General features: G+C 49.8%; 1 protein-coding gene across 1 annotated transcript in view; it reads left to right on the top strand.

The window, feature by feature from the left end:
* The first annotated feature begins 406 nt into the window (after positions 1-406).
* The window catches only part of JADE2 (jade family PHD finger 2), a 71,412-nt gene continuing 48,257 nt past the window's right edge, over positions 407-23,561 (top strand). Inside the window, 5 exon segments of the mRNA XM_054642921.2 lie at positions 407-499; positions 502-600; positions 4,240-4,297; positions 6,720-6,805; positions 17,819-17,976. Coding sequence (XP_054498896.2) covers positions 422-499; positions 502-600; positions 4,240-4,297; positions 6,720-6,805; positions 17,819-17,976 — 479 coding nt within the window. The 5' untranslated portion in view covers positions 407-421.

Below are 23,561 nucleotides of genomic sequence, written 5' to 3'. Positions count from 1 at the left end.
GGTTTGCTGCGGGTCTTATTGGCCCCGCTGCTGTGCATCCTTTGGTCCAAAAGTTTGTCCTGTTACTATGAAATTGGGGCTGTGCCAATTTGGGGGATGCTGCTGCCCTCTCAGAGCCTCCCGCAGCAGCGCTTGGCTCCAGAATTTGCTCATGGGAAAAGGCAATGGGATGAGGACAACCCTCCCACGGCGTACCGGCTGGGATGTTCCAGCCCTCCACCCTTTTTATTACACTTTCTAACAACTGGCTGGTGTTCCTAGACAGAGGGAAAAAAGCACATTTAAGGCAGAGGGGGAGCGCTGAGGGGATGCTCGGGAGCAGCCCCAGGCTCGCTGCCAGCCGGCGGGCACAGGTGGCTCCGGGACGGGGTCCCCGAGCGGGGTCGGTGGCCGGAGCCGTGTGCGTGCCGCTGGGGGCACTATGTTCTGTTTGTGTTCCTATTTCTGGGCTGGAAGAACAAACAGGGAAGTGGTTTTTCTGCAGTCTCATTGCAGCTCACAAACAGAGCACATCATTCAGCCGGTGTTGCTCTCAGCGTCAGAGGTGACGGCGCGGGGACGAGCGCGGCGCATCCCTCAACCTGCGGGAGCTGGGAGGAGGTGATGACCAAATACTTTCTTCTTTTTTTTTTTTTTTTTTGCTGCAACTTATGCAGGTTTCTGTGCCTGTTTCCTGTGGAAGTGGAGAGCACAGGCATGTATGAATTTCGCTGTTTGCTTGCCACATTTCAGAATGGTTCGTTCTTGGAAGCAGTGGAAACAGCCTCTGCACAGGGTGCTGGGATGCCGCTAAAAAATCTCCAGATCGCACGTGGAGTTGATGTGCAGAAGAGTTTGCAGGGAGCTGGGGAACATCAGGGGGTTCTCCAGAGCACAGGGCTGCTGGAGGGGTCTGCAGAGGAAGATTTCTGTGCTAGCTGAAGGCTGGATGAGGCATTTCGGTTCAGTGTGGATGGGAGCTGGTGCCTGTCCCTGGCAGTGTGCCCAGCTGAGCTCAGGATTTGGGCACAGGCATCTCTGTGTGCCAGCAGTAGTTGCCTTCACCTCTCCCAGGTTGCATGGGCTGGGCAAAATTACATTCCCAAGAGCTCCCTCCAGCCTTCCCCTGCTGTGAGGCAGGACCAGCCAGCCTGAGGCCATCATCTCCATTTTAACACCAATCGTGGTGCTAATTTGTCCAAGGACACAGTGATTTACATTTGTTTAGGCTGATGAAGGGCCATCATCTTCCTTGGTTTAGCATTTATCTGCCTTTTTCAGCTTTGAACAAAGGCAATGCTAAACATGTGTTGGTTTGCAAGCAGTTCAGTTTTTGGTTTCCAGGCATTAGCCAGGGCTATGCCTGTGGATTTGAGTTGCAGACACTTCAGGGGGATGTTCATTTGTTTATAAAAGAAACCCACATCTGTTTCTGTTTGAATTTTTTAAGCAAGCCTACATAGAAACCTTTCACTTGGTTTCTGGCTCTGTAAAAACTAGATTTTGGGCCAAGTTTGACCTAACAGTGACCTTTTCAAAGTATTACAATTTATTTTGGTATTTGTTTATGACTTTATTAATGATGCCATGTGGGGAATGGGTCAGTTAAAGGTGAAATTAACTTCTAATGTAAACAAAATATTAATTTTGGAGCAGAGACTATATTTTGTGGGGACTTGAGTTGCTCAGTAGCTCACCAACTGAATTGCTCCTGAGAGCTTTTGGGAGCTGGAGCTCCAGCCCTGGGAGGGATGTGGGCAGTGAGCCCTCCCCACCCCCAGCCACCCCCCCGCGGGTGCCAAAAGGGTGGTGGGAGCTCAGCCACCATCAGACTTTATAACTCTGGGATACAGATGGGGAAATGGCCCAATTAACCCCTCTACAGTAAATTCCTCTCTTAAGTGCCATGTGGTTTACTACTGTTTGACTGCTCGAGATGAGTCCCTCAGAAACAGCATCTTCTTAGCATGGCCTGGAATGGAACCATTTTCTGGAATGGCCTGCTTTTGGCCAAAACTTTTTCTCCTTTCAGGCACACAGTACTTTGTGTGCCATCCCCTGCCCAGCCTTTCAGTGCTGCTGTTCAGAGATGTCTGTACTTTGCTCAAGCCAGAATTTCATTCACAAATTTAATGCAGTTCGGTTTGGAGGATGCTGTCTTGCATCCTGCCAAACAGTGGCAAAATGATTTACTGAAGTACAGATGCTATTTTTACCTGCAATGTGAACCACTTCTGTATGTGAATATCAATTCATCTTGTTACCTAGTGAGTGTGTTAATTCTGTAGGCAGCTCTAGGACAGAAGCAGGATGCAGGGACCAAGTTCAGTGAGTGGGATGATCAGGGCATCTCCTCACACATATCAGCCAAACCAGTGCCAGCCTCCTGCTACCTGAGCATTGATTGCAAACCCTTTTCCCTCCTTGGAAGGAGAGTGATGTCAGTGATGCTGTTTTGCTGTAAAAGCAAAGATGGGAAACCTGGGAAATATCACTGGCTATCAGTGGCATTCCTTTGCTTCACCTCAGGTGGTTTTTTTCCCTCCTCTTGGCTTTGGCTTATTTAATCTCTGTGATTAGGAACTCCAGAATCAATAAAAGCATTGCCCTGTCTTTGTGCTCCAAATGTCTGTTTGTCACTTCAGACCAGAAGAACCAGTTTCAAAGGTTGAGGTAGGATTTTCACTAAAAGTAAGTAAGCTGCAGTTAGAGCTATCTTCAATTTCATTTCCCCCAAGCAAAATCTAATGGCTATTTGGAACAAGGCTGGTTTAATAACATCTGTTTCCCCTTGAATCACCAGGGGAAAAGTATTGATATTGCCATATTCTTAGGGAGTGTTTTAAGTCACATTTTGACAGGGCAATGCCTTACCACAACACTGATAGTTAAAATGTTTAGGATATTTTGTAGTATTTTCCTTTATAATGCTGTGATAGCACATATATTGCAAAATACACCTATTACAAGGTTTTTATATGTTTATGAAGAACATTTCCTGATGTTTGGGGGCAAATGTCATGCTCTAGCTTGCTATCCCAGTCTGTGTGCTGCTTGTACCTGTTGCTACCAAACCACACAAAACCAGTGTTTCATTATGATTCCCAGTTACCATTTGTGGAAGCAGTAGTGGGTATGACATATGAACACATTCAGATTCTTCAAAAATATCTCAGAAAGTACTAGGAAGATTTCCATGAGGTTAAGACTGATTTCTATGGATGTATTTTGGCTTACAGCCTGTTGGATAGTTGTCTGGTCCACAGGTGGCCCTTTCCATCCAGAGCTGCCCAAGCCCTCTATTGGGAGCCACATTGATCAGCCACCAGCCACATTGGTAAAATTTGGATTTTCAAAAGTTAAAATACCTTTCTTTTTTTTTTTTTTTTTTCCCGAAGCACCTATTTTGAGTTCCGAGTGCTCGGTTCCCAAGGGGTGAGTTCAGGACAACCTGCTGATTTCAGGCACTCCTGTGGCTTGTTCAAATTCTCAAAGCATATCAGCTGGGCTTGAAACGGGTCTCCTCATCAGTGCAGTGGTAGCTGCTGCTGCGATTTTAGCTCTGGAGGATGGAGAAGTCAGGGCAGCTGAGCAGAAGGCACTTGCCCACCCCTGGGACCTCCAGCAGGGCAGTGGCAGTGATGGGAGGTGCTTCCTGTGTGACAGATACTCCCGAGCTCTTAAAAGAAATAGATAGTGGCTGAATGGGAAGATGAGTCAGAGGGTAAAACCCCAGGCTTGTGGTACCCAGGGGTTCTCTCCAGCTCTGGGATGCTCGTACTTCCCCCTGCAGACATACCGAGAGTGTGCAGTTTCCATTCTCCTGTCTTCACGCTTTGCAGCTGGGACAGGTGGTTCCCAGGACACCTCTTCTCCCATCCAACAGCGCCATGGTCCCTTGAGGACATCCTCCAGTCCTGTTGGAGCTCCCTCCCTTGGCAGTGCTCTTGCAGAGGAAGAGACATTTGGATGCAAATCCTGCACAGACAAATTTCCATGCAAAGCTGAGTGGTCCAAATGCATCCACTGTAACTACTGGGAGTGGGAAAAGCTGGTAGAAAGACAATTAAAGTTTTTTTTTAAATCCATGAGAATTGTTTTCTTGCATTTTTTTTCAGCCTCTGGGTAGTGGTCTGTCCTGAGGGTAGGGACTGACTGGTTCTGGGGTAGGAGGGTGTGCAGATACTCATATAGCAGTGCTTTGGTGCTGAGATGAGTTTTCTGGACATGGGGTGTAATGTTCAATTTCTTCTGTTACAGATGGAAGAAAAACGACGCAAGTACTCCATCAGCAGTGATAACTCGGACACCACTGACAGTAAGACCTTTCATTCAAAGCTTTGAACAAGATTCACCTCCAGCAGTCAAAATGCTTGAATAATTACTTCACAAAGAGTGGAGGAAACTGCATTTACTGGGAAGTCTCTGCACAGGGAATAGTGTGCAGGGCTGGGTTTGTCAGAAATGCAGCAGCAAGCTGATATCAATTTATTTAAACACTTGGCTGTGGCTCCTCTTAACTGATGAGAGTGTCTCCCTCGTGTGAGGAGTCTGAGCGAGGAGAGCTGCTGATTGCAGATCTGCTAACGAAGCAGCAAACACCCTTTGTAGATGAGTTGTCCTTTCCTGTGAGCTGCAGCCTGAGACTAGTTTGCTCTTGATTTGGGTTGTACCAGGGGAAAGGGAAGCTTTTACTGGAGTCGGAGTAAAACTGGACCAGTTTGCATTGTTCCCTTCTTGCAAACTGAAGGGTGATGTGGGAGAAGGAATAAGGCTCAAGCCAGCAAAACTTGCAAGCCCATGCTTGCTTTTCAACATCTACCTCACTTCATCCTCATTCAGGAAGGCACAGAAGCATGTGTTCAACAATAAACATGTGCAAATGTGCTGAATTCTGGCTATAAATAGAGCACTCTCCTCTCCCACTTATTCCAGGGTTTCACCCGCTGCACACATACCGCAGTGCCTCGGTGTTCAGTACCCTCAAGGCACCAGCCTAATCCCTTGTCTGGACTCTGGAGTTTCTTACTAGTTGCTCTTGGTTTCTTACAAATGTCACAGTAATTTCATCTGGGCCGTGCTGGGAATTTGCTCTCCACACTTTACAGGATCTGGCTGCTGGATATCTGAGAACGAAAGGGACTTTAGTAAAGACACTAAACTTCTGGGCTTTTTCCTAACAGGATGATGGAGAGATTACAGGGGGTTATGGAAAGGCTGATCTTGCTGGGTTTGGCTGCTGTTCCCACAGCTTCAGCCAAAAAAATTGTCAGAGTGAGTGGAGTTTGCACCACAACTGCTGAAGGGAACCTGCTGTTCTGCTGCCAGCGGGGACCCCCATCCTGCTGGAGCCCAGGGGGCCTGGGCGCTGAGCTGTGCCTACACAAAGTGTTTCAGGCTCTGTCAACACCCTTGCTTCTCATAAAATGAAACATCTCTATCTCAGAAAGAGGTTTGTTTTGGAAGCCATGCTCCAAACTTCCCGTCTCCTAATCCCCAGATGCTCAAAGGCTTATGGAGCCGAGCTGTGCTCGCTGGCTTCCCTGCCTTGCAGGGGTAAGGCATCTTTAATCATGGTATTAAACAACATGGCCTTATCTCTATGGGGCTTGGATATTTATGCTACAGGTGATATCTAAGCTTTTGACAAATGCTCTCCTGCAGGATGGTTGTAAACAGAGTGGTGACCTTCTTTTTCAGGCCTCTGCCAGGAAAGGGTAGTTGTGTGTTATCCAAGCCTGTATAGCTGTAGCATCACATTGTAGCTTGAGAAGAGGGGGCAAGGTGGAAATTTGTGGCTGATCTCTCCATGAAAGCTGTGGAGCTGCTGCTGCTGTACTCCTTGGAGCAGCTTGCTGAGTAAAGCAGTGTGTCTGTGGTGCTACAGCATAGGGATGTCTGCTCTGGGCTTTGTCTACACAGTCCTGTTATGCTCTGAAGTGTTATAAAGAATTTCATTTGTATGGAACCCTCTTTCATAACATCTGGCCCGCAACTTGGAAAAACAAGCTGTGTTTTGGGAACAGGTGATGCCCCCACGTTTGGCCTTCATTTTGTGCTGTACAAGAAAGTGCACTGCAAGTAAAGAATACAGGTTGAGCTGGTGCCTCTTCCCCTGCCAGGAAAAGTAGGCATGTGAAATTTACCTGGGCTCAGCTGCCTGAGCTGGTGGAAGAGCAGCTTCCCACTGCAGTGGTACCACAGCCTGACCCCTGAGTCAGCTCAGCTCCTGGCTCCATTGGGTTTGGATGTTGTTGTTTATGTGCACAGTGCTGTTTCCTCCTATTTAGCCCTCCAAGGATAAAAAAAATCAGTGTTAAATAGGCCTATTGGTAGTTATTTTGTTGCAACCTCACAGAAACATTTTTATATACTGTAATATGGAGGGGTCCTCCTATACAGAAGACTGAACTGTCATCATTATTATACAGAAATTCCAATAATCAGTTTGTTATTTATTATTAACAAATAGAGTCTTACATTTACGTGATAATGACAAAAATGGGTTGGAAATAAAGATCAGTAGTGTATGGTTCCAGCACATTTCAGGCTTTAGCTACCCTTCTCTTTTGGGGTGGCAGCAGTGGTGATGATACTGCACAAAAAAATGTCATGTCAAGGAGTTATTCCATCTTAGTGCTGACCCAAAGTGTTGGCTGGGGCTGGAGCAGGGGGGCTGATGAGGTAAGGAAAAGCTTTAACTCTTTCCCAAATAACCTGTCTCTGTTGCCTTGTTGCAGGTCACACCACATCCACCTCCAGATGCTCCAAAATTCCAAATACCAAATCCCCCTGGTCACGGCAGAAGGAGAAGAAGCCCTCTGAGGTACGTGGGCTTTCAGGCTTTTCCCAAAGGAGAGTTTTCCCATGGGACTGCACTCGCCCAGCTGTGGCAACCAGCATGGCCATGGCTTCTGTGGGCAGTGGGTGCCAGGACAAGGTATCCCCGTGCTGCAGAGCCACAACTCCCAAGGGCTGTGTCAACCCAGCTCCCCTGGGGAGGGAGCTGATGGGGACACACAGTGAACATCCCTGGTGAAGGGTGGGGGGTCCTTGTGCCCACTCCCCCCCTACTGAGGCAAGTAAAGACAAGTTAAGTTTGGTGGGGCTGGGAGGTCCCACAGCACTGGGGTGTCTGCATACCAAGATTCCCTGGTTTGGGTGCCCTCCTGGGTGCCCTTTTATCAATGGCCCAGGTGACAGCTCTGATGGCAGGGGAGGGTGATGTGGAGACTCCTCCCTTGAGCGAGTGGGAGGCGTGGAGAGCTGTGAAATGAGAGACAGTGCAGCTGAGCTGCAGGTTGTGCTGTGTTGGTTTCCCCTGTCACAGGGCTCAAGGACATTAAGCTGAGGCCATCAGAGCCTGACCTTGCTGCAGGGTTCCCCTGGCTGGGGTGGGGACACTGCCCAGCTTCACCTGCTGGCTCTGCAGTGCAGGGTCTGGGCCTTGGGTGGGAGGAGCTGTTTGTCCCCAGGACTGTTGGAAGGGGTGGTGCTGTGTCCTGTTTTTCCTTCTGTGCCTCGGATACATTTCCACTAGCCATGGAAACTATACCAGGCATGAGCTGCTGTTGTAGCAACTGCAGTGTTTGGCAGTGGTCATCTTCATTTCAGCAGCAGCGTGAGCAAAGCCAGAGGGACATTGTTCTCACATTCCCTTCCCTCTGGCCTGGGGTCTGGAGTCAAACAGTGCTAAGTTTAGCAGCAGATGAAGCTGGCATGGCTCATGTGAACTCCCCATTTCACCTCTCCTGACGATGTGGCCTGGTGAGCACAAACCTCTGCAACATCCTCCTTTTGCATCAAGCTGAGTAGAGATTTTGAGGTTTTCCTGTGGTCACTGCCTGAATTACAGCTGCACTTGGTTCTTACTGCTCTGATAGGTTTACATTGAAATATCTGTGCTGGCAAAGGACACAGACTGAGAGAGTTGAAGTTATTTGTGCCTTGGGTAAAGAGAGGGACTGGAAAGCTGTTACTGCCAGCTGAGTTAGCTGGAGATACTCCAGAGAGGAAGAACCAGCGGTGCAGATGTCACTGACTGCTAACAAGGCTCTTGGAAAATTGAAAAATTGAATATTAGCACTGGTAATGTTGGGTTTTGGTTGTAGATGTGTCTCTCAGTGTGGGTGTGGGGGAGATTTCTGTGAGCTGAATCCTCCTTTGGAAAGTGAAGCATTTGTGGCATCTCCTCCTCCTCCTGTGGCACTGTTACCCCTCTCTGAAATATCTGCCCATCCCTGTGCCTGATGTGTCCATAAAGGCCTTGGGTGAGCTCTCTAGGTGCTGTCAGGAGTCTCTGCCACAGAAATGCCTCATGTTAGATGTGAGAAGATGTGACTCATGCCACAGCAGTGTCACAGCTGCCACCCTGCTGCTGCCCAGTAAAATCCTTCTCCAAGAGTTGGGACATCTTTCTGCCTCACTGGTGCAGACACATTTTTGTCTTTAATATGAGTTAGTTTAATCAGCCATGTAGGATTTTACCTGGCTGCTACTGAATATAAGTCCAAGATTCCAAGTGAAAATGCTTCTGGACTTGATGAAGTGTGGTAAGAGCTGGATCCAAGTTTCTGCTCTACAACAGCTGGGGTGAAAACTACATATTAATCCATGGCACCTGGGGAGACATCAGATGCCTGCAGAGGGCTTCTCCCTCTGCTTACTGCTCCATTATCCCCTGAGGAGGGTTCTCAGTGAAATGTAGCTGTGGAACAGATAAAGTGGAGCAAAAGCTGAGCAGGTCCCAGCTTAGCAGCAGTTGGGACAGAAAGTGAACCTCTGTGGTTTATGTGAACTGAGACTAGGGGAATTTGGGGAGGCCATGTGTGATTACTCAAGCTGGAGTTTGGCCAGGATGCTCAAGCTGACAAACCATCTTTTACAAAAGCATGGTGGGCACACAGGCAGATGGAGCAGTGCAGATCTCAGCTGTGCTCCCCTCCCTGTGCATTGCCCCTGCACTTGCTGGTGTCTGGGTCTGCTGGAAATCAGCACCAGTGAAACTCAGGGCTCAGGACATTGTTGGAGGTGGGTAGAGTATCAGCCCAGGACTTGCAGCTGTGCAGGGAGATGCTTTGGAGATCACTCCTGTATGAATTTCCTCTCCAACAGCATTCTCTAAAACTTTTCCATGAGTGACCCAACTTCTGCTCTTCCTGTGAGCACCCATGAACGTGTCTGGTCCAGGCACTGTGGGGTTTGGCACATCCTCCCAGGAACACTGGGGGATTTCAGGCTCAGACTGTGACCTGCATCATGTCCTGTTGGAGCTAATGCTGGGAACTGTAAAACACAAACTACACTGCTATCAAACTACTTCACATGAAATAGTGAATCACCTTTTCTTTTGTCCATCCTGCTGAGGATGGATGTTGATCTCATCATCACTGACAGATGGAAACCACAGGAGAATAACAGGGAGAGCAGGATGAATGCATTAGCAGATATTGAACCCCCAGCCATTTTGGGTCTGGACACATCTTTTCAAACCACAACTCAAACTCCAGTTTACACATTGTAGCTTTCTCAAGAGCTGCAGTGGGTGCAGGCGTGTCCTGAGGGATGGCCATGCTGGAGGATGGGCTGGGGAAGTGGCAATTGGCCACCAACCTGTCTTGCCCTTCTCCAAGTCATGTCCCCTTTCTCTGGGAGCTGCTGTCCCACAGGAGCAGGCATTCCCCCTGACAGCCCGGGCAGGAGATAAAAAAATCGAAAGCATTAGTGTTACATAGTTATTAGTCAGGTCAGGGGGTGATGTTTATTATGAAAGACTCTGTGAGAGGGGATTAACTATACACATTAAAAACCATCGGATACAAGGCATCTGGAAAAACAAGCTTCTTTACATGGAAAAGTACTGAGCTGTTTGTAAACATCCGCAAAGGGGCCATTGCCAGGGAGGGTGATTATATTTATCTGTGCCTGTCACGGGGCTCTGCCCGGGCTCTTCCCTGACTGTCCCAGGCACCAGCCTCTGTCTTCTTGGCTCTGTCCCTCGCAGAGGTGACAGTTGTCCTTCCCTGCCCCTTGCCTGGGCAGCAAAGCCTTCAAGGCTCAAACCTGATGCTGATGGTGCCCTGGGCATGGCTCTGGTGCACTGCTCTGCCTGAAGGCAGAGATGAATGTGGGCAGCTGCCAACAGCTTCTTGCATCTGCAGTGATAGCGGTACCAATCTGGTGGTTTTAATTAATCTCATTAGTGCTCGTTTGTCTCTTAACTTGTCTGCAAATGGAGCGTGGTGGCTGGTACCCATCTCCCCGGGTCCCTGCAAGGAGCTGCTGGTCATGCTCCCCACCCTGGGAGCTGCAAGGAGGGGATGCTCGCTCAGGTTATCTCTGCCATGGATCTGGATCTGCAGCAGGGAGTAACACGTGCCTGAAGCACGGATTTCTGCTTCTGTTAGTGGCACACCAGTGCAATCCTGCCCCCGGCTGTAGAGCTGCTGGCGATGTGAGCATGAGCCTCGCTGGTTTGACTGCAGTCTTCAAGCCTCTCTCCTGTTCCTGACAGGGAACAGTTGTCAGTGTCTAAGGAGAGAATCTAAGAACAAGGCAAGTGTGTAATGATAGTCTCTGGTTCTAGCTGCCAGCTCCCAGCCATCAGCAGCCCAGGGACTCCCTCGGATGCTGCCTCTGAGTCACTGCCTTAGCTGCTGTGTTAGTCATTACCTCCAGAGCTGTTTGAGATCCACAGTGCTCACCTGCACTGCTGGAATACATTTTGGAGGGACAAAAGCCTGCTTTTTTTGTGCAGAACACCTGCCTGCCAGCCCTCCAGCCGTCCTTTCTCAGCTGAAGAACCCTGTGCAGTCTGGGCTGTGCTGTGCAGGTGCTGCTCATCCCACCCGACATCCTCGCTGCCCTTCTGCCTCACTCCAGACCTTCAGGAGGACAGGGGACTGCAGCTGCAGGCAGGGCTCAGGATGAAGGGGAAACCACAAATTTATACAATTTACATTATTTTCTGCTTGCCTTGTTTAGATATTACTTCCGTGTTTTGAAAGGCGCCTTTTTATATCTCTTTACAAGGATTTAACTCTTTTCCCTTCTAAAAAGTAATTCTTACTGCCTTGGATCATGGTTTTTTCCTCCTGCATTGGGTATATAATGATCCGGTGCAATGTGAATTTAGTTCCTGCGCTCTCCTGTGTTTGGAGAAGAGCTTTAATGGATGTGGCCAAGCAAGACTGGACATGCTTTTATGGGGCTGGATGGGGAGAAAATCCCTCTCTGTTGAAAGGTTTGACTGCAGTTTGGCTTTGTCAGTTTTCCCTTGCCAGCATGGGGATAACAGATTAAAACCATTGTCTTCTGAATGCTGAGAAGGGCTGGACAAAAATGTTTCTTGTTCCTATTTTGAGTTCTGTTGTTCATTGAATCTTTAACATCCAGCATTTCAAGAGGAAACAAGACTAGATGAAGAGATAGGAGGCTGGCTCCCCAATTGGACATGGGAGTTCAGGACTTCTTCCCCCACAGGCAGATAATATCTCCTTGCAAACACACTCCTGGCATTGCCACATTTCAAAATCTTGCTACTGAGTATCAACTCTCTTCTCATTTTGGAAAGGGCTGGAAAAATGTGGTAGAGCAGCAGGGATGTAGGACTGGGAGGTCCAGAGGGGAGTGGGGTGGGGCAGCCAGGGCTGCACCCTCAGAGGTGCCATCTCGAGCTGATATCAAGACAGTTTGTACAACCAAAACCTATTCTCAGGGCTCCCATTGTTCCCGTTGTTTTCTCTTTCTCTAAAAATCCTTGTGACTCATGAGCTATAACAAACAATTTTATGCTTGAGAGAGTGAAGGGCTAAGAGAGCTGGCTGGCAATGAGGAGGGAGTCCTGTGCATGAGGCAGCTGGAGATTTCCCTGGTCCCAGTGTGGATGGAGGAAGGTGGTTGTGGCTGGGGGTATGCAGGAGTCAGCTGCCAGGACTGCAGTAAGGGAGGGGAAAAATGAATGTTGGGCCAAAACCTGAAGAAAACCTGTTATGTCAGTGTCAGGAAGCAGTCCCACACCTGCCTGCAGTGACCTGCTGCTGCCCCTGCTTGCTGTGGAGGGGTCATCACTGTGAGCACCACGTGGCTGCTGTGGGTGTGAGGGCATCAGGGAGGATTACAGCTCTGCTGGGTGATGGAGGGAGTGAAGTCAAAGGTGAGATCTCGGATACAGGCTGTGACCATCCCTTCTCACCTCTCCTGCCCACCCTCACCCTAGTGAGCGCTGGGTTTTCTGCATGCACTTCATTTTGGGCTTCTCTTCTCTTACATTGTGTACCACTGCTTTGGGAAGAGTTCTTTTCACTAAAACTTTTTAGGGACAGAGATCTTACTGTGTATTAAAAAAATGGCATCCCATCCTGGGATTTGAAGGAGGAGGGATTGAGTTTATTCTTGTGCCCCAGGAGCAAGGTCTGAAAGCTCCAAAGTCAGCTGGGTGCAGATGCAGGGGAAGATGTGTGACGGAATTCCTGCCAGCTCAGGAAGCCTGGTGTGCAGGGACCCAGCCTGCTGGAGCCCAGCTGTGTTGGGCTGAGCTGCCTGCTCCCTCTGTTTTCTCCTGGGCTGGCTTGCAGGTGTTCTGTTCTGGGGATGCTGGGGCTGTGCTGGGGCCGTGCCAGGGATGCCAGGGCTGTGCCGGGGATGCCGAGGCCATGCCATGGATGCCACGGCCATGCTGAGGATGTCAGGGCCGTGCCGGGGTTGCTGGCGCCATGCCAGGGATGCCGGGGCCATGCCAGGGATGCCAGGGCCGTGCCGGGGCCGTGCCGGATCCGGCACAGCAGTCCCAGGCTGGCTGCTGCTTTCCAGCTAATTAAAGCCAGTGCTAGACGAGTGTTTCTTCTCATTTCGATGGAAAGCCCAAAACAGATCCGGCTCGTTGGCTCTCACCCAGGAGCTGGTTTTGTACAAGAGGGAAGTCGTTACTGCGGGATCAGAGTTTGGTGGTTTTGGGTCTGTTTGGGCATAGGGGAGATTTGGCAGCCTCAGACCCACAGTGCAGTCGCTGGGAAAGCCAAGTCCTTGACAGAGCACATGGAGTGGGAACTGAATGGCAGGGAGATTGCTGGGCACTTCATTAAGAGGGGTTTGTGAGTGAATCACAGAGCTTAGAAATTGATGTGAGAGTTGCATGGAAAGGTGGTGGAGAGGCTCTCAGAGGGGCTGGGTGGTGATGGGGCAGAGGCAGAGAAGGAGGAGAATGCTGGAAAGCAGCACAGCCTGGGAGTCCTTAGCTAAGGGAGGGATGGGGTGCAGCATTTCTGATGCCTCATGGCATGTCCATCATCCTTCCTGTTGTGGTGAGGCACTGTGTGCCTTGGCATCTCCCAGGGGTACGTGTTTTTCTCTGAGGTTGTCCAACTGTTGGACAAATTGATGATGGTCCATGGAGAGCTCCCAGAGATGCCTCACAGATGTCACAGGGAGAGGCTGCAGGGCTGTGTCCAGTGGGAGAAGCAGCAGATCCTCACCAAGATGGAGCAGCTGATGTAAAAGGTGCCAGGGGCTCAAGGAGGAGCCAAATCCAACCCCTGCCTTGCAGGTTTCTGCCATACCTGCAGGAGCATCCTTCCAGTGCCAGGCTGGATCCAAGTGGCACATTGGAATGGGAACATCAGAGGATGTCACATTTAATGAGCTCAGGGTTTATTTGAGGTTTTTTTTGAGTCGTAAAAGCAGCACAACTTTTGCTTCAATATGGCAAATTGCAGAAATTACAAAAGTGCTGATGTATTGTTGGGGAGCACCATGGCTGTGGTGTCCCAGTGACTTCTCATGTTACTGGACTGCCAGGACTGGCTCTGCTGGTGTGTCAGTCCAACACCACAAACTGGTGGGCAGCAAGGATGGGGAGGTCCTAGGGGTAGTCCAGGCTTGCCTGGCCTGTGGGATACAAGGGAGATTAAGGTTTTCCCCACGTTCCTTTCTTTGCCTGGAGTCTGAGGCTGCACAACCACACCGACCTGGTGTGGACTCCACGTCCATTTCTTTTGGAAATATGAAGGAAGAAATATCTGGGGATTTTGAAATTTCATGTTCTTTTCCCCTTTCTTTAAAGCTGACAGTAACAAAGGGAGAGGCTGGCCCTGGGCACTGGTGTGATGCATCCTGAGCATCACTAAACCTCCATGAGGTTCCTGAGCAAGCAGAGGTAATAAAGGAACGTCTTGGTTTGGCCTTTCCCATTGCTGGCAGATCGATAGGCAATAACTGAGATCCCATTCAGGGCTGAAAGGGGAGGACAGAGCCTGGCCAGGGCTGTGGTGGTGGAGGGGGGAGCGGCTGCAGGGCAGCAGACAATCTGTCAGCTCCCACGGCCGGGGAGAAACAGTAAACACTCCTATTGAGGGAAAATTGCTTGTTTTCTGGTACCCAACTTTCTCTTCATCGCCAGGTCCTCGGTTCATCAGTGCCCAATTTATCCTTTATTTGGTTTTCATAAATAATTCAGAAGAGTTTGAGTAGAATAATTGAGTCTTTTCCCAACCCTAATCCCAGACAATTCAAAACAAAAAGACATTTAGATTACAATTTGAGCGTATTAGCTGTTGGGAGATTTCCAGACAACTGATCTGCTTTCCTTTACAGTTTCTGTGCTGTTCTATCATTTCTAAAGTGTTCTGCTTTGATAGTTAATAATTTGAGCATATCCAGTTCTTCATGAAAAGACAGAGGCGTCGCTGTGATAAAGTGCGGGCGCGCGTGCTGCCGTCGGATGGGTGAGCTTATCTGTTTTCCAAGAAGGACTAAATAAATGAAGTAGTGAGATTGCAAATCCAGCCTGCAATGTGCCTTATCTTCAGGGAAATAGATACAATCGTGCTTATTTGGCTTAAAATTAAAACTAAGCTTCTATTCTGATGCGAGCTGAAAGGCCAGAAGGGATGAATTTGGGGAAGACTCAATGCAGCAAACCACAGGATTGGGATCTGCACCAGGCAGAGGGAGGAATTATACTGAGGGCTGGTCCCATGGCTGTGCAGGCTCCTCCATCTCCCTCTTCATCAAGAGGAGGAGGGTGATGGGCCAGGATTTTGACACTGTTCCATGGGTGACCAGCCCTGGTGTTACCCAAAGGAACAGGGCTTGTCTCCTCACTGCTGGTGCTGACCTAGCAAAAGAAAATGGTGATTTTTGCTTAGGGTAAGGGTCTGGGAAGGCCACAGCTGCTGTGGGTGGCCAGAGGCCTCAGGGCAGGGTAGTGACATGGCTGGACCCTCCCAATTGTTGGTTGTCCTGCAAAGGGCAGTCCCACTCCCAGTGTTCTCCACTGCTCTGAGCTGGCTGCCAGGTCTGGGCACTGAGGTGGAAGCAGGAGCATGCTGCCATCCTGCCCTGCACTGCCAGCACTGCCCCGAGCAGCCTCCTGCCAGAACTGGCTGTATTTGCCTGCATGAAAGGGTGCAACGCTCCTGCACCCCAGAGCATCAAAGGAGGTGTCCTCAGGAGGCAACTGAGCTGGCATTGAGGGAGGAGGGTACTCACATGTCAGCAGGATCCAGTCCAGGTCGTTCAGAAGAGCTTTTGGGTGCCCTGCACCTTTAGAACCATTCCTGCTTGCCTTTGCCCACAAATCCCTAGGGATGTGTCTTCAAAACAGTATTTTCTATAACAGTATTGTGCTGTTGCCAGGGTAAGGTTAGATTGAATCTTAGGAAAAAGGGTGGTTAAGCACTGCCACAGGCTGCCCAGGGCAGTGGTGGAATCACCATCCCTAGAGGGAATTCAAAAGACATGAGTGGATGTGGCTCTTGGGGACATGGTTTAGTGCTGAGCTTGGCACTGCTGGGTTGACAGTTGGACTTGATGATCTTGTGGGGCTTTTCCAGCTTTAATTTAATGATTCTGTGCTTCAGGGATTGTGTGGTGCTGGTGGCCAGAGCAGGGACGTGGCACTGACCCCATGGTGGCCTCAGCCCCGTGTGGTTCAGGCACGGGGAGCATCTCACCCACCCAAGCCAAGAGCTCTGAGGCTTGAGGGATCCCTCAGGTTGGTGTTGTCCTCATTGAAGCTGGGCACTGAACCTGGGTTAAGGAGATGCTGTTGACCCAGGCTGTGACCTGTCAAGAACAGGGTGTATTTCTACCTTTTGTTTTAGAAAACACTCTACAGTGGGATTCCTGCACTTGTTTAGGTGCACAGACCCACACTGGTGAAGGGACTATGATATCTCACATATCCCTTCTCATGTTTAATTAATGCCTGACTTAATATTTTTTTTAATTTCCCACACTGGCAGTGTGTTAAAAGGTTACTGTGGTGTTTGTAACCATGGGTTTGTAACACATAGAGGCTTAAAGGTTCCTGATCTTTCCCAAACTGAGCTGACTGTAATGTATAGGCTGTTAATTATGTTTGTGGAAGGGTGTGCCAAGACTGTGTCTGACCAACTCAAATCAGGTTTCTATGGACATAGTTAAAAATGTCTCCAAACAGCTGCATCAGGAGGAGAGTACCAATGAAATTCAGAGGTCCCAACATAGCAAAGGTTGTTTATATATTGTATTAACTCTAATTGGGTTAGCAGCTGAGGCTCTGAGGATTAAACAAACTGACCTAAATACTGGTCTCAGTGGTCTTACTTAATGTCTAGTTTCCTGCATTTCAGTCGATTTGGGTTCCCAAATACTCTCCAAAGTGTGTTATCTTTGTGTCAAAAAATGTAAAACTATCCTGTATTATTTCTTGTGATTCTGACAAAGCAATTCTCATTTGGAGAACAGACTGTGAAGAGATTAAACAATATCCAAAGAAAACACCTGATCCTTCCCAGCCTTGTGGAAGGAATGCAGAAGTAGCAGGGATGGAGTGAGATGGTGTCCAGGCAGGATTGCTGGCACTGGCAGTTATTATTCCAGCTAATAGCAGATGGTAGAGAGGAGAAATCATCCATTTTCATTTACAATTTATTTTTGTGCTGCAAGAGGCAGGATTGCTCGAGTCATTGCTGTCAGGCAGCCCTCTGGAAGGAAAACCTTACTTACCGTGAGGGATATTTTTAGAATGAGTTTTTCATCCTTGTGTATTGGGAGAAGATGCTGCAGGGCCACGAGTGAGATGGAGAATGAACCCATTCACTGACTGAAGGACTGGAGGATTTTCCTACAGAAGGGGACCAGTGTTGATCTCACAAGGGGTTTATTGAGTCAGGAAAAATCTGTGTGGATATGTAAGCAGCACCTAGATCACATTTTAGCTGGATAATTTCTGTCTGAAGCTTTTGTCTGTCCCTGTGCAGGACAATGAGGTGATGTGATGGAGGCATGAGGGTGCTTGGGGCAGTGAAGTGACCTGAAGGGGACACAAAGGTGCTCAGGATGGTGAAGTGACATGAGGAGGATATGAAGGTGCTTGGGAAAAAGTGGCTGTGTCTTTCCCACATCTTCATTCAAGACAAGGACAACATGTTCTTGTGGCCTGTGAGGGCCAAATGTGGAGAAGCCCAGTTGCTGTACATCCCTTGGCATTTGGAGTAGATTTGAGTGGTTGTGCTGAAACCATCAATCCCCTAAGACAAAGCAGCCTGTTTCTTCAGTTTGAAACTAATTTTTGGTCTGCATCTTGTCCAAGTTCACACCCTGTGGCTGGATTTCCTGTCTGCCCAGTATGGGAGACCTTGAAGGGGTTGCAGCTGCAGGGCTTGGGCTCTTGGCACTGCCTGGCTGGAGGGGAGTCCCTGCCTGTTGCCATGTTCTCCTGCCCAAAACTTGCCCTGCAGGGGCTTAATTTGACACCCTGAAGTTGGTGATGCAGACACCCCCTGTGCTGTGCCTTGGGGGCATTTTCCCTGGACACCCTCCCTGGACTCTGCACTCAGGATGGTTTGTTCCCATGCAGGTTTTCAGGACGGATCTGATAACAGCCATGAAGATCCCTGACTCCTTCCAGCTGAGTCCTGACGAGTACTACGTGCTGGCTGATCCCTGGAGGCAGGAGTGGGAGAAGGGTGTCCAGGTGCCAGCAAGTGCCGAGGCCATCCCTGAGCCTGTGGTCAGGTGAGTGAGCAGCGTCTCCTCCATCTGGTTCTGTCCATGGGGAACCTGGTCCTGGCTGGGGACCTGTCCTCTCTGTGGGGTTCCCTCTGCCTTGGTGGGGTGCACACCATCTGGGAGAGCACGTAGAGGTGATGCTCAGGATCCTGGGCTTGCACAGGGATGCTCCCACCACATCCTGAGAAGTCCCTCTCGTGTGCGTGGCTTTTTTTGGGCAGTGGCCAGCTGGGATAGCTCCTCGTTTGCTCTTGGTCAGGAAATTTTAAAAACGACCTGATAAAATTGAAGGAACAATAAAAAAATAACAACAGACAACCATGCAGAATGCCAGCCCGTGCCTGGCTGCTTGATGCTTCTCTGTCGAGGAGCACGTGGTTGTACCGCTGGTATTTCACGGCAGGGGAGCAGGAGTTGGCCCTTAAATTAAAAACTTCCCTCTTTACCATGTTTGTGCAGATTGGAGACGTGCTGGGCATGCTGAGATTCAGGGCTTGGGAAAAGGAGCCCAGCAAACACAGAAGCATCTCCCAAGACCTTGTAGAGACGACGTCTGTCAGCAGAGATCGGGGGCTCATTAGCTATTTTAAAATAGGGAACTGAGGTTTAAAATAGACACTCAAACAGCTGCTCAGGCGAGAAGGAAACATGGGGGAGCTGCTACTCCCTTTGACGTGTGTGGGGGATTATCCCAGGGCAGTGGCCAAAGCTGTGGGGGAAAGGTTGGTGCTGCCAGTGGGGGGAATGGAAAAGGCTGGGAAGGGACCCCAGAACTTGCAGGGCTGGATCTGAAAAGTTGCAGGATCAGACCCAAAACTCCCCAATGGGTTTAGAGGAGCTTTGCATCTCTGGTGTGTTCCCTTTGTGACGTGTGACACCGTGTGTGCATCCTGCAGAAACACTCGTGCAGCATCGTGCCAGGGTGATGCTGGGGCTGCTCACGGGAGCGGGGTGGCTGCTGGGGGATGTGTTTTGCCAAGGGATTTGGGCACAGAGCAAAGGCTGGTGGAGGCTCTGCTTGTCCCACAGCAACAGCAGCTGCTGCTGCTGCAGCTGCCGACCCCGCTTCTGAAATAAACTTTTGTGTACGCTCCCCTTCCTCCCCCGGGGAAAACAGAGAAAGAAATGAAACTTTAATGAGTCTGAACACATCAAAAGGGAAGTTGTAAAGGGGGCTGTTGAGTTGATTTAATCCTTGGGAAAAAAAAAAAAAACACCCAAAAAAAAAGGAGAAGGGAAAGAAAAAAAGCCTGTGTGTGAAATATCTTTTTTTAGTTGTCTTTGATAGCTAACCGCAGTCTGGCCTCGCCAGTGCTCTGCTTCCCAGCTGAGGGCTCGTGCCGGGGCTATTTCCAGCTGAAAAGTGATAGCTTGGCACTGCCTGGGCTGGCAGTGCCCATGTAGAGCTGGGAGTGCTGCTTCCCAGCAGTGGGATTTGGCATCCCAGACCTCTCAGCCAGGGGCTCCTGGGGTGCAGGACAGGCTGGAAATGCACCTCTCTTCTTGTCTCCAAGCCCTTGGGTTTGGGGGTGCTCGAGCAGCTCTGCTGCATGTTTTCATGAGTGGATATTCCTAGAGTGACACCTGGAATAGGTCATTTCCTCCCAGGTCCCCATCCCACTGTCCTGCTCTGGCACCCCCAGCACCATGATGGTGGTGCTGGTGTCCCCCTGTGGTTTCTGGAGGGGACATCCTGGTGCTGCCCACTCACCTTGAGTGGGAAGTTTCCCTTCCAGTGTCATTTTCTCTTCCAGTGTTATCCTCTGAAGAATTTCCTAATTCTTGGGATTATTTTACTTGTTTGATTATTCTAATTGGCACTTTTCCATAATCCTTGATGAATTGCCTCCTGAAATAGTTCCAGCTCTTTCTTCAGTACCTCAACACTGTTTTTAGTTCAAGCCTTGTTCTACAAAGCGTTTGTTTTATTTTTAAAGCAACAGATATTAGAAAGAAATTCTTCCCTGGGAGGGTGGTGAGGTGCTGGCACAGGTTGCCCAGAGAAGCTGTGGCTGCATCTCTGGAAGAATGTCCAGGCTAGACAGGGCTTTGAGCAGCCTGGTCTAGTGGAAAGTGTCCCTGCTCGTGGCAGGGTATTGGAACTAGATGACCCCTTTAAAGTCCTTTGTAAGTCTGTAATTCTGAAATCTGTCCCACTCTCTGACCTGTCAGATACTCATTGCTGACTCCATCACTCCCAGCTCATCCCAGGTGGATTTCTGCATCCCCTCTAGTTTGTGTCACACCCTGCTCATCCCAAACTGCTCCTGGTCTGCTTGGAGATTGTGCTGCTTGCCCACAGCTTCAGCTTCCTCTTCTTTCTTCTGCTCTTGCTCTGTCTTGCACTGTGTCTCAATTGCCTGAACCATCTCTCTCTGCTGGCTGGACAGCAAGCACGGCCTGGAGGGCTTTGTCCTCGGATAGATGCCTGTTTGGGATATTTTGCCTTCCCCAATGTGATGGGAGGGAAATGAAGAGCTCATTTTACAGCAGTGTTAATGGTTGCACCTGGTTTGTAGCCATGATGCACTCCCAGGGGGACAGGCAGTGACACTGCCAGATTTTTTTTTAATCAGGACAGAATGCACGCCAGAAGGCACAGCAGAGATGGTGTGTTCTGCTGAGCAGCTCTCCCTCCCAAAGCATCCCTGCCCTTAAGCTTTTCCCACTTGGGCCACTGATGTGAGAATGGGAGGTGGAAAGGGCAGTGTTGGACTGCCAGGGACAGTGCAGACTGCAGTAATTTTGCTATCTCCAGGGTTAGACAGCTCCTTCTTGCATCTTGCCCTGTTTTGGAGAAATGTCAAATGTTTTTTCACAAGAGATGACTCTATTTCATCTGCCTTAAGAGAGCAGCCTTAAAAAGCCTACAACTCCATTTACCTCCCCTGTTTAATTGCTCTAATTCACCCCAGTCTCCCTCCCAGGAGCAGCCACCTTGCTGGTCCAGCCTGAGCTGTGCTTTTGCCCCCCACCCTGTGGCTGCTGCCCCATGGCCTCGGCATTGCTTTACTCCTTTGCTTCCAAATTTTCCTTTTTCCCTACTCAAAAAATTTTGTCTAAACCGAACATCCTCTCTGTGTTAGCTGTGGACAATCCAAATTCCTTTAATCTGCTGAAAAAAGTCCCAGCATTGATGTTTTTTTGTGGACTGGAAATGTGGAGCCCAGCGGCTGCTGCTCTTCCTCGCTGACAGCGCTCTGCTTTCCCCATCTCAGAGGTGTAACAGAGCATCCTGCCCTTAGGGGGGGGATGCCTGTGCTAATCCAGTCCTGATGTTGTCACTTCTGACAGCCACTTCCATGTGGAACTCCTAGGGGGAGGTGAGCAGGCTGGAGAGAAGACAGGAGAGCCCTGAGAGCTGGTGAGCAGACAAGCACTGCCTGCAAAATAATAGGCAGCCCATGGTGCTGCTGCTCAGGACTTGGTTCCTGGGCTGAGCCATGGGCAGCCAGCAGATTGTGCTCTGGGATGGGAGCTACTTCCTGCTCCAGAGATGGAGCTTGGTGTCTGAAAGGTGCTGTGAGTTGGAGCAGAGATGGAGCTTGGTGTCTGAAAGGTGCTGTGAATTGGAGCAGAGATGGAGCTGTGTCCCAAAGGTGCTGTGAGTTGGAGCAGAGATGGAGCAGAGATGGAGCTCATTGTCCCAAAGGTGCCATGAGCTGGAGCAGAGATGGAGCTCATTGTCCCAAAGGTGCCATAAGCTGGAGCAGAGATGGAGCTCATTGTCCCAAAGGTGCCATGAGCTGGAGCAGAGATGGAGCTCATTGTCCCAAAGGTGCCATGAGCTGGAGCAGAGATTGAGCTCGCTGTCCGAAAGGTGCCGTGCACTCAGCCGCTGCTGCTCTTTTCATCTCCCTCCTGGCTGCTTGGAAACCAGCTCTAGGTTTTGTGCCTCCAAAGCTGAAAATGAGATTTTTAAAACATTTTGTTTTACTGGAGCTGTAAAATGTCAAAAGCTGGGGTAGAGGCAGAAGGCAAGAGCTGTATTTTAAGGAATGCTTTCCTCAGAAAGCATCTGTCTCAAACTGCCTTCACTAAGAGCCACCTTAAACTCCAGGGTCCTTTCTAGGTTAGCACAAATTGCAGTGCAGTTGTGAGGAAAGCAGGGGAGGAAGAGGTGCAGCATATCTTGGCTTGTTGTCTCAGGAGGATGCTGCTGGCAGCCACCTGGATGCCAGGGTCATCAGAGGCAGCACAGGAGATCAGCTGTTTCCTCTCCACGATTACTTCTGGCTCACGGCTATTCAAAAGGGTTTTATTTGAATCTGAGAATTTTATTGGCCTGAGAATTGCCCAGAGCTTGAAGGGCTCCTGTGTGGAGATAAAAGCCACTTCCAGTCAGATGGGAGCTATCAGAGGAGCGAGCAGTCAGGGCAGCTTTCCCTTCCAGCAGGCAGGCTGGCAGCCCCTGCCCTGTGTCTCCTGGTCACCCACCTGCAGTGTGGTGGTGACACTGCATCCCCCTGGTACTGTGCTCCACCTCTGCTAGAGACCATAGTGGAAGGATCTCCACTGGCTTTTTTGGACCAGAGCTGAGCCTTACAGCCCCTGTGTGAACTCTGCAGTTATTTTACACTTGTGTAAACAGAGGCACAGAGATTTCCAGCATGAGGAGATCCAGATGCAAGGTCCCAGTCTGCTGTGGGATGCAGTTGGGTGTTGGAGGCAAAGTTGGCTCATCTCAGCTTCAGGATTAAACAGGGTAAAGTAAGAATAAGAGTTATCAGCAGTTTGGGAGCATCAGGGCTTTGGGTACCTCTCCTGTTGTAAATGGGAAGATGGGAAAAACTCAGATGAGTTTTGTATTCCCAGAGTCACACCATAATAAACCCCAAAGGACATGGACTTTGCTGGTTGATGCGTGCTCGTAGGAGGCTGTGGAGCCATTTTTGAGCATTTTTGAGTTGATGTGCCAGGGACCTGGGCTTGTCCCTTCCTACTGGTGGCGATGTGTGTTGAGCTTGCACAGTGCAAGCTCAACACTTCCTAAAGCAGCGGCACCTACGTGGGATTTTATGCACCTGTGCAGGTTTTATTTCCTCCTCTATTTAATGATTTAATGTTCTTGGCATGTGGCTCCTTCCCCAGGCTGACAGGGATGCAAGCAGGATCTCAAGGTGGCTCTTGGATCTCGCATTAAGCCACATTAGTATGTGCTGTAGATTCTGTTTCCTGTGAATTTGCACACAGCGGGAGGACGAGCAGGAAGGCTGCTTCTTGCTGGCAGCCTTCCCAGATATTCTTGGCATTGCAGATCTATACTTGCATCGTCGCTGTGGCCCTGTTTTAACAGAAAACAGAAAGTGCTGTGCTAACAGGAAGGCACAGCCCCGGCGAGCACCGGCGATGGCGGCACCGGCACAAACCGTCTGCCGTGTCGGCACCACGGCCCTGTCCCTGTCCTGTCCTCCCTCAGTCCCCTCTGCCCTTCTCTGATGGCCACACAGAGGTCAGGCAGCTCCTGCTGTGCTCAGGGAACACATCCAGCTGGTGCAGGGCTGGCTGGGTTGGGTGGTGTGGCACTGCCCACTCAGGTTCATCTCCTCCGGGCTGTTCGTTACTGGACTCCCATCAGGAGGTGCCCCCAC

The sequence above is a fragment of the Agelaius phoeniceus genome, chromosome 15 (genome assembly GCF_051311805.1).
Source record: "Agelaius phoeniceus isolate bAgePho1 chromosome 15, bAgePho1.hap1, whole genome shotgun sequence".
Lineage (NCBI taxonomy): Eukaryota > Metazoa > Chordata > Aves > Passeriformes > Icteridae > Agelaius > Agelaius phoeniceus.
This window is presented reverse-complemented; position numbering and strand designations above follow the sequence as displayed.